General features: G+C 36.8%; 1 protein-coding gene across 3 annotated transcripts in view; it reads right to left on the bottom strand.

Annotated features, from left to right (window-relative positions):
- The window catches only part of LOC136035020 (peroxidasin-like), a 326937-nt gene that overhangs the window by 64337 nt on the left and 247591 nt on the right, over positions 1-15009 (bottom strand). For all 3 annotated transcript variants that reach the window (XM_065716607.1, XM_065716606.1, XM_065716608.1), the window contains 3 exons: positions 12832-12980; positions 7726-7846; positions 1074-1258 (listed from right to left, as the gene is read on the bottom strand). In XM_065716607.1, the coding sequence (XP_065572679.1) occupies positions 1074-1258; positions 7726-7846; positions 12832-12980 (455 nt within the window). The remainder of the gene's footprint in view (positions 1-1073; positions 1259-7725; positions 7847-12831; positions 12981-15009) is intronic.

Raw genomic sequence — 15009 nt, 5'->3', positions numbered from 1 at the left:
TTGCCATTGCCAATACTTTTACCAATGGCTGGTTTGTCAATAATTCTCACTGTGGTTGTTATTGTTATTGTTGTAGTGCAATCGACGCATATAACCATAATCTTACTTGGTACTTTGTTCCCATTCTTTTTCCCGGGTGCTTTGAATTACAGAAAGAAGGACAAGTCTCGTAATAATATGTCAGATCCTTATGGATATGGAAGACATGGACCTTATGGTTCTAACCGAAGACCAGCACCAGAAGATGAGGCATTAACACTACCAACAAATTTGCCATACGTGATGGACGAAAGAGATTGGGTCCGGGCGATGAAGATTCAGCTTGCCTATGATAAGCACACAAAAGAATACAAGAAATTGAAGAAACTTGAAAAAGAAGAAAATGAATATGAATATCCTTATGTTGATAATAAGAAATATACGAAATACAGAAAATAAAGTAAGTCTACTTTTAGTTTATGATATAGCAGGGGGCAAAGGTTTCGGATTTGTTATTTGATTTTTTGTAAATCATCAGTAGTGTAGGTCGTGGATGAGGGCAAGGGGGGCCACTGCCTTTGGGTGCTCCTTCTGAGGGGGCGCCAAAATGAGTTTTATTTGGTCTATACTTTGATCTACTTACATTGTGGTTGTGATGGTGGGGGATAGGCCCAAAGACTGATATTGTTCCCGGTCGCTAAAAACCCTAGCTACGCCGCTATTGCAGTCACAGAGAAAGACCGCAAGCCATGGCTTGCGGCCTTGTTAGAACGTGCCGAACGCGAATCTTTAAGAACGAAGTGATTTGCTCCCGCTCAGTAGGAGTATCACAATCAGCTTGAGTGGATTGGATATTTGACAGAGATCGTATCTTAGAGTGATTGCACCAACAGTGGAAGAAATAAAACCCTGGACGCCTTGAATTGCATGCAGAATAAATGTCAAAAAATTATTAAGGGGTTGTTAGACAGTGGCAAGGGTAGAGCCTTAAAATATGATAAAATAATGGACTATGCGACAAGTTTTTAGCAGTGTACAGATTCTGCACGATGATTAATATAGATTAACAAAAAATTTTATATATATTTGCTTACCTGTGATATTCTCAACTTAGTTCCTCCCACTATTAATGAAATCCTAGGATGGTCAGAAAGTGCCAACCCATCTTTAACCCAAGTGATTCTAGGCAAAGGTTGACCTTCTACAAAGCAGTTGAATTCCACGGTAGCCTCCTCCCGAACACTTTGAGTTCCAGGTGGCTCCAAGAAAGTTGGTGCGGCTGAGACAAAACAAGTTCGTTACCATAATAGTGAATCACTAATACGTGTATTGATATATACTATTATATAGGTAATATATCAAACAGTTCGTGGTAACAAACTGTAAGTAAGTTTGAGGCGTTCAAAAACGCCTCAAACTTCATATATGAGATAATTTCATATATGAAATTATTTTATACATGAAATAATTTTTGTTCGTTTAAGTTCTAATGTCACTCCTTACTTTTAGTTAATTTTTTTTAATCGATTTAAAAGCAAAAAAGTCTCTTTTAGTAAAAACGTTCTTTTTTCAGCTCCCATAGAAATTTATTGCAATTCGCCTTCTAAATTTTTTTTAGGGGACCCAGGTTACTTCTAGAAAATTATGAGAGTGATTAATTCTATAAAGCATAAATTAACATCGAACTTAATAATGCAGACCTACTGGTATTTTTGCAACCATGACTCCCTAAAAGCAAAACATGAAAGTGTTCTTGCTGAGGGTTTCCTATCAAGTTTAATAAACGTTATTTTTTATTTGCATTCGTGCTATTTGGAAAAATCTAACAGATTTCTATATTGGCCCACTCTCTCTTATTTGCCTCTCCAAATCAAAGAGAAACATTGCCTTCAGGGTGATAAAAGATAGGTTCAATTATCATAACAAAGAAGTAAAGGTATGACGTATTTTAATTTTACAGAAGAAACAGAAACTAAAAAAACAGGAATTCATTTGTTTTACAACTTTTCATTTACTTATCATAACACCATTTAAAGGCTTTTCGTTTTGGGTGCATTGATGGTCAGGGGAGTAGCTGCAATCTAAAAATGTTTAAAGTACGGCACTAGTTAACAGTTGATTGTAAAGAGCCGGGATTTGAGGAGAGGGAGTGGTGGTGATGGAAAACCTCATACTTAAGATAATTTCTGTCTGTTTTACGTTTTAATGTTACTCTTTAATTTCACTCGAATACAAATTATATTCAATTTTAACAGTAGAACGGCTCACAAATTCTTATATAAACCTGTATCTGTCAGGATTTAAAATTACAATTGCTCGAATCGATTCTACATGATCGTTTGATAAAGTTGTTTAAAGCGACTTTATAAAAATACACACATGCCCTAATATACCCAATGTCAAACAAACACTCACACACACACACACACACACACATATATATATATATATATATATATATATATATATATATATATATATATATATATATATTAACTACCAATCAAAATATGAGATGTGAAAAATTTATCACACTTTACAACACTCACACACACACACACATATATATATATATATATATATACTTTACAACACTTTACACTTTGTTATATACACTTTACAACACTCACACACACACACACACACACATATATATATATATATATATATATATATATATATATATATATATATATATATATATATATATATATATATATATATATATATATATATATATATATATATATATATATATATATATATATATATTAACTACCAATCAAAATATGAGATGTGAAAAATTTATAAAAGAATCCCCGCCAAAATGAGGTTAGGTGAACCAAGCTGGTTGCTATGACTATATATGGGATAGGATTAGGTTCACGTAGCCAAAATTATAAGAGGAGCGTTTGGGTCAGAAAATTGTTCTAGGGAAAGGTATTTGAGAAACTAACAAAAGGAGCATTTTCAGACTAAGTGTTCTTCGTCCGCTAGATCATCTTAGACATGTTTATGCATATATACAACAGTTTAAAGAGTGACCAAAGATCATATTTCTCCAAAAAGATCAAGATAAACTAAAAGACACGAAACATCGCATTAACAAGACTCTAAACTTGTAAGTATTTCATCATATTCGACTTCATGAACTTATTTAAAGAGGTGTTCAGAAGCCAAATCGATTATTTATTCTACGAGCACCTGAGAAAATTGAGAAAGAAGATATATCGCTTGTTTTCACAGTATTCTTATATATTTAATTGTTTGCCTGAGTGGACAGAACGTGGTAAGCTAGTTGAACAGGCTCCTAAGGAGCCGTCCTGGCCGAGTGGGTTGGTGCGCTGGATTCGGGATCCCTTGTCTGAGAGGACGCGGGTTCGAGTCCCAGTGTACCCAATTCTTCAGTTAGGGACGGGGGTCAGTGGCGAGACTCTGTAAGCTTAGCCAGAGTCGACCCAGCTCCAAATGGGTACCTGGAGAAATCCGGGGAAGGTAAACAGGAAGGGTGTGCGAAAGCACAGGTTGGTTGGCCTTCAACCCCCCATTGCACTTCCTGGCTGAAGGGCTAAGAAACGGAGATCAGCACCGCCGGTAAGGACTGTAAAGTCTGATGCCGTATCCTTTACTTTTTTTTTACCTAAGGAAACGATACAACGACGGGAATATTTCTTGTCATTTTGCGACTCTATTCCCCATCTTTAGGGAGTTCTCCTATGACCTTACAAAGTTAAGAGGTAATCAAGACTGCGGCACTACGCCTCCAGAAAAAGTAAAATTACAGCTCATCGGTATGGCTTCAGAATATCTGTAAATGTCACTTCATCCCTTAAAAAGTAAAAAATAAGAACCTAATGTTAATAGACTCGAATTAAATTAGGATTCTAGCTCTTGACCCGAAATCGGAAAAAAAATGTTCATAAAAGCCTATAAAGTAACATTGACCCAAGAAAATCTCTACCCCATTTGAAAAATTAGTAAATAGTGAATTTGTATAAGAGAATTAAAAAAAATTGACAGAAAGTAGATAAATGAACGAACTAAAAGACAAATATAAATTTATAGTGCCTTGGAAGGGGTTCTGGACAATTCAAATGTTTCTATATTATTTTAAAATTAAAAAAAATATGACAACAGTTATGTCAGAACCGCTCTAAAAAAGGTACAGAGAGGTCTTATCAGGGTAGGGAGAAGGCAGGGGGTAATCAACCCCTAAATTCACCCCCTGATATTGAAAAATGATTTTTTGGTATTTTCATGGAAAAAGCAAACAGAAGAACAAATTACCCCCCCCCCCCCAAACCTAGATTTGAAAATGCCTTGTTTGTTCCTTCATTACAAAAACAGAAAAGACCTCTACACACCCTACATTTTACTGAATTAGTGCCTCTCTGCCTTGACATTATCGATACATCTAGGGACAGAAGAAGGTCTTCAGTAGTGTTTATTTGCATCTGCTCATATTTCAGATTCTCAGAAAAATACCAACCCCCTTTTGAAGAACTAATAAATTATGAATTTCATAAGCAAGCTAAAAACAGATAGAAAAGGGAAAAATGAACAAAATAAACACAAAATCATAAATCCTTGATATGACTTCTGGACAACTTGAATGTATCTATAGTGGTTTGAAATTTAAAAATAAGCCAACAACTTTAGCAGACCCAGCCTTAAATAGGTACTAAGATAAGCTGCTGAAGCGTCAATATAAGATATCTTACTACCCACAAAAAGTTTAGCTACAGACTCTTCAATGAATTTTAATGACATCTAGCTAAGACCAAGATTGTCACAAAACTTTTTATGCCATTTGAAACAGTGGCAGAGCATGAACTGTAAATGAAAAACAAAAATGGAAAGAGAGTAAGTAAATGAACTGAAATAGCTACACGATAATCTAGATGTCATCAGCCCGTAATCTGAGCAGCTCAGACGCCAATATTAAATGAACTGAAAGATTAGAACATAATTTTGTTAGACTCCAACTGAAATAGGACTGTTAACACCATTGGAGGATCTGTAAAAAAAATCTTGGGGGGGACTAATAATTGACCAAATTGATAAGTTTATTTTTTTAATATTTAAAAAATAACAGAAAGACGCCAACAGAAAAATTTTGGGGGAGGGGGAGGGTCCCACGTCTCCTGGATCCGCCTCCTCTTGACTCTGAAATGAAAGCTAAATGACAAATAGAAACTAAAAGAAATGTTTGTCCAGCATGCATTGCTCCTCGATAATGCTTCTGGGCATCTTACATTTTCCTACATCATTTTACAACTTTAATAGACCTGCACTGAAATAAGAATCTGGCTACTGACGTGATTCGATAAAGATGTTTTACCATTTACAATAAGTTTAGCAACAAAGGAGGCTCTACACTAACTATTTATAGACATTCGACAAAGATTAAGTTTGTCAGAAAAATGCCCAGAATGAGAAACCGGTCCCGGAAAAATGCTTCAATTAACAAGAGCTAAGAGCTCATATGGCACTTGTGACAAGGTCGGAAGAGCCAAGAGCTCATATGGTATGAGCTCTAGCAAAATTCCAAGAATCAATAGATTGCTTTAAAAGGAAAATCAGAGGCTTAATGCTGGTCAGGATTTAGAATAAGCGCTCTGAGTCACGAGGTCCTTCTAAATATCAAAATTCATTAAGATCCAATCACCTACTCGCAAGTTAAAAATACCTCAATTTTTCTAATTTACCTATCCCTTCAGCCCCCCAGATGTTCGAATCGGGGAAAAGGACTTTATCAAGTCCTCAAGTCGGGGAAAAGGATTTTTACGGCTCCCTGACACGCCTACCGATTTTTATCGTCCTAGCACGTCCAGAAGCACCAAACTCGCCAAAACACTGAACCCCACCATCTAACTCCCCCAAAGAGAGTGGACCCAGTCCGGTTACGTAAGTCACGTATCTACAACAATTATAAGCATTTTCCAAAATTTCTGGTTTCCCCTCCAGCTCCCCCCAATGTCAACAGATCTGGTCTGGATTTGAAACAAGAACTCTGAGACATGAGTTCCTTCGAAACATCAAATATATTTAAGATCCGGTCACCCGTTCTGAAGTTAAAAATACCACAACTTTTCTAACTTTTCCAAACTAACAACCCCCAGTAAACTAACAACAACCAAAGAGAACGGATCCCTACCAATTATGTCAATCTCGTATCAGTAACTTGCGCTTATTCTTCCCATTAGGTTTCATCCCGATATCTCCACTCTAAGTGTCTCCCAAGATTTCCGGTTTTCAAGATTTCTGTTTCCCCCCTCCAACGCTCTATGTCTCCAGATCCATCTCCGATTGAAAATGGAGCATCTGAGACATAAGATTCTTCTACATATCAAGTTTCATTGAGATCCGATCACCCATTCGTAAGATACCTCGATTTCACGTTTTCCAAGAATTCCGGCTTACCCCTGCAACTCCTTTCAATGTCACCGGATCTGGTCGGGATTTTTAAAGCACAGAGTTTTAAAGTACAAGATCCTTCTAAATATCAAATTTCATTAAGATTTGACCACCAGTTCGTAAGTTACAAATACCTCATTTTTTCTAATTTTTCCGATTTACCCCCTCCCCCCCCCCAACTCCACCAAAGAGAGCGGGTCCGGTCCGGTTATGTCAGTCACCTATCTAGGACTTATGCTTATTACCAAGTTTCATCCTGATCTCTCCGCTTTAAGCGTTTTACAAGATTTTCAGTCCCCTCCCCCCTAATGACACTGGACCCGGTCGGGATAAAAAATAAGAGATCTGAGTTTCGAGGTCCTTCTAAATATGAAATTTCGTTAGGATACGATCGCTCTTTCGCAAGTTAAAAATACCTTATTTTTCTAGTTTTTGAGTTTCATCCCGATCCCTCTACTCTAAGCATTTTCCAAGATTTTAGTTTCCCCCCTCAATTACCCCCAATGTCACCAGATCTAGTCGGGATTTAAAATAAGAGCTCTAAGACACGATATCCTTCTGAACTTCAAATTTCATTAAGATTCGATCACTCCTTTGTAAGTTAAAAATACCTCATTTTTTCTAATTTTCGGAATTAACACCCCCCCCCAACTCCCCCAAACAGAGCAGATCCGTTCTAATTATGTCAATAACGTATCTAGGACTTCTGCTTGTTTTTGTCATCAAGTTTCATCCCGATCCCTTCACTCTAAGCGTTTTCCAAGATTTTAGGTTCCCCCTCCAACTCCCCCCATATCACCAGATCTGGTCGGGATTTAAAATAAGAGCTCTGAGACACGATATCCTTCCAAACATCAAATTTCATTAAGATACCATCACCCGTTCGTAAGTTATAAATACTTCATATTTTCTATTTTTTCCGAATCAACCGGCCCCCACTCCCCCCCCCAGATGGTCAAATCGAGAAAACGACGATTTATAATTTAACATGGTTCGGTCCCTGATTCACATGCCAAGTTGCATCGTCCTAGCTTGCCTGGAAGTGCCTGAAGTAGCAAAACCGGAACAGACAGACAGACAGATCGACAGAATTTGCGATCGCTATGTGTCACTTGGCTAATACCAACTGCCATAAAAAAAACGAATAGAAATTAAATATACGAAATAAGTACATGATGCAACACCAGAGTTCATTGACTTGGCATTTAAACAGCTCAAGTGGTTCTAAATCAACTCATAATAGTAAAATAAGAACACAACTTTAGTATACTCTTTAACTAAAATAAGATTCTGGCTACTACCGTGAAAGCTAAAAGAAATATTCTTTACCGTTCACAATAAGTCTAGCAACAGACGAGGCTCTGCCATAAGTATTTACGCCTGTACAGCGATAGCTTCCCGAATCTTCAATAATAACATCACGAATTTCCAAGTTGCCATCAGCTCTTATCTGCAAGATAATTTCTTAAGGTAGTGTCATTGTTGGACATAACTAGAAAAAGAAGTTTAAGCTTACCTGCAGCTGCAGTCAGGGGTTCAAGTTGAAGCAACACAGTACGCTTCAAAAATGAATGCAATTTATACTGTTCTTCAACTTCTGGAAGCTTCGAATTGTATGCAATAGAGTTGCAAGTAGGCTTCGTTCTGCAACTGCGTGCTTCTGTCTGTAATTTATTTGGCCAGTGTGGCTGCTGGATATAGTTAGAAAAGGTGTTTAAGGTAACCAAAGATTTAGATAGTCAGGAGTTAATTAGGGAAATTCAAGCATATGTATCCTACAGGGGTTGCTACCCTAGTGATTTATCACTATTTCCAGTGTTTTTTATATTACCTAAACAAACAAATCGCTAAATCACCACACAAATCTAGATTATAGAAGAAAATTACTAAATCAACAAAAAAAAATCTAGTGATTTTTCCACTGGATGGCAGCCCTGGTATCATGTTCCTACGAATTGTTCTAGGTACTTGACTGATTGACCACTCAAATAGTAAGCAGTGCGAAAAATTTGGGTCAATCCCACTTTCAAGAAATATATTCCAGAACTAATTGACACTGAAAACAATCCTGAAAGTCACAAAATTTAAACAGTAGACCCATAAAATTGACTATCCTAAAAAATCAGGATTTCCTTTGTCATCTTGGCTTTGCTCATGCAATCCGTACACTATGGGTATGACCACGTTTATTACTAATACACGTAATAAAATATCATGTGCTTTAAGTCCCTGCAAGTCCCCGAGGGAAGAGCTGCAAGTTATAAACTTTACCAACTATTTACATACAGCTTTGTCATTGGTATGTATAGAGACGTTTTATAGGAGGGATAGGGAGTAGTGAGTTACGTGGGAGGATATTCCCGTGGAGGAAGTTTTCATAGGAGAAGGGAAGTTTCTATGAAGCCTGATTTCCCAGCATTATTTAAAAACGACCAGATATTAAATTAAATAAAACAAGTTTTTCAACTGATAGTAAGAAGCAGCATTAAAACTTAAGACGAACAGAAATTATTAAGTATGTGAGGGAATTTGCCCGCAAGTCAATAGCTCGTTCTTTACGCTTGATTTTTTTTTATTATTCTCAAAAGAGTTCTTTGTCCTAATTAAACGCCCATTGTGATCTCGTGGTGATGCTTACGGAATTGGAACAAAGCTCGAACTTTAGCATTTCTAAACAACTAGCAATTATTTCTCCATTTTTCGGAGCGCCCATCCTTCAGAAGCGTATTTGACCACTGTCATCACTGTAACTTTCAATATTCTAATCTTGTCCACAAACTTATCTTCCTATTCTTCCAAACTTTTTTTAAACTGTGATAAAACAACCTGAGCCTTAGCTCTTCTACTTTTAATATCTTCACCGCTCCTACTGTCTTTACTAGTAATACTACCAAGGTAAGTGAATCTGTCCACATGATCAATCATTTCGTTGTCCAACGTCACCTTTTCATCTTCACTTGTTCCTAGCCGTAGTGACTTAGTCTTCTTAACATTCATTTCCGAACAAATTTTAGCGCCTTGAATTCGCAAAACCTCTAAAAGTTCATTCATTTCACTCAGGAGGCTTCGCATCTAGGATGCTTAAATCGTCAGCATAATCTATGTCTACGAGAGTGTTTCCCTCCCATTTGATTCCGTGGTCTCCCATTGCCTTTACTGTGCTCTCTCTTGTGCTTAACTCTTGATTTAATACGAAATCAGCTACTGACCTCATTTCCTACCTTAACCGCAGCAATATTATTCTCAATGATAGTACTAATTACTCAAATTTATTTGTCTGGTATACCATACAAGGATAACCCCTTTGCTACAGTTCTTCTATCAACAGAATCTAAAGCTTGCTCATAATCTATGAAAATGAGGACCAAAGGTGTTTGATAGCTCAGGCACTTCTCAGTTATCAACCTAAGAGTGAAAATTAGGTCGACACATCCTCTACCTTTTTTAAAACTGCACCGTTCTCCTATTAAAACTTTGTCTAAAACATCTCTCAGTCTAGAAAGTATCATGCTACTAAGTAATTTGCTACCTTCAGATACCAAACTAGTGCCTCGATAATTACCACACTCAGTTTTATCATCTTTCTCATATAGTGGTTTTATTAAGGTTTTTGTGAAATCGCTAGGTACTTCTTCTTTTGAAAAATACTATTCATAATCTTCAGTGGCTTATTTCTAACCTCTGAACAGCCATAGTTAAGAAACTCATTTACCACACTATCAGCAACTGAAGCCTTTTTATTTTTTTAATCCTTTTAGTACCGTCACTAATTCTTCCTCACAAAACAAATCTTCCTTCACAAGTATCACAAGCTTTTTCATTTTCCTCTATATCTTTACCTGCAACTTTATCTCGGTTTTGCACATTCTCAGAATATTCTGCCCATCTTCCTTTTACCCGTTCGTTTTCACTAATTATGGCTCCGTTCCTATCTTTAACTGGGACAAGTCCAGATTGACTACTCCCTCTAACATGCCAGTACGATATTTTACTACTATGCTGTCTATCAACATCTTCCAGATCCTAGGCAGTTTTATCCATGGCCTCCACTTCACATCTCAGTGATTCCTATTTTAAAGCTTGTCCCACTCTTTTTACATTCCTTTTGTTTTCATATGATCTATCACGATAATTCTTGTACAAGCCCCTTCTCCTCTCAATTGAACATAAGGCTTTTTCACTAATATTTCTAGCTGCGGTCCTAACTTTCTTCCCCAAGACACCATCAGGATCTTCACAAATAGTTTTTCCAAAGTTATTCCATCCATCTTTCACACTGTCAAATTTTAAACTCTCCAAAATAGCATTCAACTGTCTCTCTCAAATTCTAATCCTGGAGTCTACCAACATCACAACATCCCGGGAGGTAACTACCCTTCTAAAATTTCAGCTTTTAATTTACCCTAGACACTCCTAGATGGTGGTCTTGCACTTTTAATACAAATCACAGCACTCCTATATACCATACTAGCTTGTACTAATCCTGCCGGTGCTCGGTTTATAATAACATAATCAATAAGGTTTGCTGTCTTACCATCACGTGAATACCATGTTAACTTATAGGCCATTTTATGGCCAAATACCGTATTGGTAATAACCAAATGGTTGTACCTACAAAATTACAAAAGTTTGTAGCCATCACTGTTTCCTTTTCCTATACCATTACACCATATTTACCTAGACTACGATACCATCTATACCTCTTTCTACCGATTCTGGCGTTAAAATCTCCTAATAAAAACACCACATTTCTACCTAGGAACCTGTTTATTTGCTCCTGTAGCTGTAAGTAAAATTCACCAAAGTCACTAGAATTTCCATAAGTCGGCTCAACAGGGGCATATACTACTATAACTGGCACTCTGAACTTTTAGTCATAAAATGAGCGATTAGTATTCTATTATTAATGCCCTCCAAGCCTAAACAAGACTTAGCAGCTTTCTCATTCATCTTGCGCACTACTTTCCGTCTCTGTACCCCATCCTTCCATGGGGTACCATCCTTCCTGAGCAAACATGTTTTATATCACCTAATTTCATGCTTTCTACCCCTGGGATGTGAGTTTCTAAAACCCTTAATAAGCGCAGTTCGAATCATCTGAATTCGTCAGTCAAAATGTTGATACGATAGTCATTTTTTGACGTTGCAACATAACAAGTTCCAAGTTTCAAATTCTTTAAATCATTGAAATTATTTTGGCCTTAGGAAAAGCAATAGTCCCAGATACCAGTGCAAGATGGGGACCAACACATCTCCCCAAGTCTAAACCAAAGCACTTAAGCTGGCTTAGAACCGGACAGTAAGAGCTACCTTGGACCTACAGTAGAATAGAGGCTTTGTGCAATCCTGGCTTCATCTTGGTCACAACATGGTTTTCAGCATTTTATGATGCTCTTCTATCAGCAAGAGTCCGAATCTTGGACAGACAGATTTAGCTTATTACCTCCGACTCGTTATCTATTAATGCCTACAAATATTATGCTACCACGGGGAGGCAACCATTAGTAGATAAATCAGCCAGGAAGAGGTTTTCAGCCCAAAAACGCTCACCAAAACAGACCAAAGCCAGAAAAAATAGCCGTTAATCAAAATCCTGCACGAATGCTTTGTCGTTTACTAGGCTATAATTTCCTCGAAAGGTGCCACTCCTAGCGGGAATATAGGTGACCACAAGATCCCAAGTGTTTCAATTACTCAAAAAGAGTCAAGGCAGCCTTTTGCAGTGGCCAGTGTCCATGAATCTTGATCTTACGCTCTGTCGCAGGTGTCCTCCTATAGAGGATCCTTCACGATAGTGTTCTGCATAACCATGCTATTCACCCCATTACTGGGAGAAGGTTTGCAACTCATCGGACATGTGTAAAACTAAAATCTAAGCTCCTAAAATTGACCTAACATTGCTAAGGGTATCAGATACATTTTAACCATATGCATCCTTATTTCTCAAAACTAATAGCTGATTTCGTCAAAATGATCGAGCATTGTTAAGGATATCAGATGCGTTTTGAACATATACTGTACAATTTGAGCACTTAATAGAAGATTTATTCGCAAATTTTGAGTTCTAATTATTCTAAAGATTAAAAAATAACATCAAGAGAAAGTCAAAAGTTGAGATTACCACAATTTTTTTGAAAACGAAACAGCGTGAACTGAATATTGTTGGGAATAATTTTGCTAGACGACAGAGTGCAAGGAACATTTAAACAAAATCGACTATGGAAATGACTGTAGACTGTAGAAATAGACTGAAATCTAGCTATATACAAGAAATCTAGACATTGTCTAGAATAAAAGAAATCCTCTATATAGAAATTGTAAAAATGACCCTTGCTTTTGAGACATGAAGGCAGGTTTTATGTCTTTTTAGAATTGATAGAACGGCCAATCTATTACTAATTGCTACCAATATATTATTAGAATATTTCCAAATACCTCAATTCTTTCAGTAGTTGCTAATTGCTGTTCATTGAAATACCAAGTCACTGTAGGAATCGGTTGCCCAGAAATCTCACACCGAAATATTGCAATTTCCCCAAGGTTGACAGAGACATCTTTTGGTGTGTACAAGAATCTTGGACGGCCTGAAAGTGGAGTTATAATGCATAATAAGATGTTTAAAGTAAGGATGATTAAGTGCTAGCTCCAATACGGGATTTACAGTTGGGGTATTGGGGATAGCAGCTCTCTTATTCACCTGGTAATCTCATTGATCGCACTTTTCTTAATTGAATATTAACGTTTGATTATTTTTCCCATAGCGTTGCAAAATAGCCCGTCAGAATTCAGGCGTTTTTTATGGGGCTCAAACTAGAGCTCATCCTAGTTTAACCTAAATGGCAGAAATGTAAAAAATGACACTCCTTATGGTACTTGTTATTTTGTGCCGTTATTGAAATAAGATTAAAGAAAAGTGTGGATATTTTTCAGAACGCGTTGCATTAATTTTTTTCGTGACTCAGCCTTCAAACTCAACATGCATGTGTCAAATTCAGCCTTTCCAAGGGGCTTCCTAGTCTTTCTAAGCCTTTTTAAGGGCCCTTTCTAGTCTAGTTAATCTGGTGTGTTAATCTAATCTAGTCTGGCGGCTGGTTAATCTAGTCTAATTAATCTGGCCCTAGTTAATCTGGTGTATTTTGGCCACAGAAATCAGAAATCAAAGAAAAAGGGTGTTGTTTTGTGCATATCTGTTATAAAAAAACGACGAAAGTCTACAAAATTTTCATAGTAGGAGATCCTTTGAAACAACGAAAGGCTTGCTTCTTCTATTGATGCTGAAACGTCCGTGCATTTGACTAAGGTCAAAATCTGACCTTATGGCATACTTCCAAGAAAAACAGCCAGAAAACAAACAATGTACATTAGTCAAACAAGCAGTTGTTTCACTACCCATGTTAAAACTTTTAAACGGATTTAGTAGCCCCAAGATGCATTCCCTCCGTGTTTATTTATCATTGTCAGGGCGCTATTGGATATGCCTGTCCAGTCTGACATTCGCAACTTTCAAGTGAATTTAGCGACAAAATCGAGTCCGTCCAAAAGCGTTCACTTAGGATCATCTACAAAGAAAGCAAAACTCCGTACTCCTTCCTCCTTAAATATGCACGCATTACCACGTTAAAAGAAAGGACGGAACAAATTTGTTTGTGTTTTTCCAAATCTGCTATTTCTAATCCCCTTACTGAGAAAATCTTCCCCGATTTACACGATCCCATTGCACTCCAACTCCCCCACTTAGCCTCCTTGGCAATCCCAACGTATTATCCAATCCATGGCGTTACTCAGAGATTCCGAAAAAGTTTTATCCCCTTTATTATGGAGCACCTCCTGAACTGTGTCCTGAACCAAAATTAACTTGTCAATCTTTTATTTTAGTTGTTGGTGTATGGTTGGAATAATCATGCCCACTTTTTTTTTTATCTTTGGTCACTTTTATTTTGCCCATGCGTGATATATTTATTTATGGTCTATTTTCTTTTTATCCCAGTCATCGGCACAACCCTTTCTTTAATTTCAAATAAAAAACATTTTTTTTTAACCGAAAGTAAGGAGCGACATTAAAACTTAAAACGAACAGAAATTACTGCGTATATGAAAGGAGCTTTTCCTCCTCAACGTCCCACTATTTACGCTAAAGTTTGACTCCTTCTCTGAACTCTACTTTTTGGTGTGACTGACTTATTTATTTTTATTGACCATTTTTATGCTTGTTTGGTGTATCTTTTTCTTTTGTCGTCCTATGTTATTTCTTTTGCTTTTTCTTTTTGGACCTATGAAGCAAATTTGGGTGATAGCCTTTTGAAAATAAATATTATGTTATTAGTCGAGAACAGACGGTTTCGTGATCATCACAATCCAAACACACAACAAAGTAATACAAAACATCACAAAAAGAATATTTTGTTTAAAATGTAACTTATTTATAAGCAAAAATAAAGAAACGCGATAAAATCAACCGAAAGAACAAGTAGTCACTAAATAGTGAAACCAAATTATAGCCTAAATAACTAATTCACCCTCCGTTGGCGCCTCTTAGTACTGCAAGTTTGTTGCTAAAAAGTATAAACACTTTACACGAAGATTTAGATAAAATGCATCTTTCATTAGATTAAC

This window comes from Artemia franciscana, chromosome 13, assembly GCF_032884065.1.
Source record: "Artemia franciscana chromosome 13, ASM3288406v1, whole genome shotgun sequence".
NCBI lineage: Eukaryota > Metazoa > Arthropoda > Branchiopoda > Anostraca > Artemiidae > Artemia > Artemia franciscana.
Note: the sequence above shows the minus strand (reverse complement) of the source record. Positions and strands in the feature narration are given on the sequence as shown.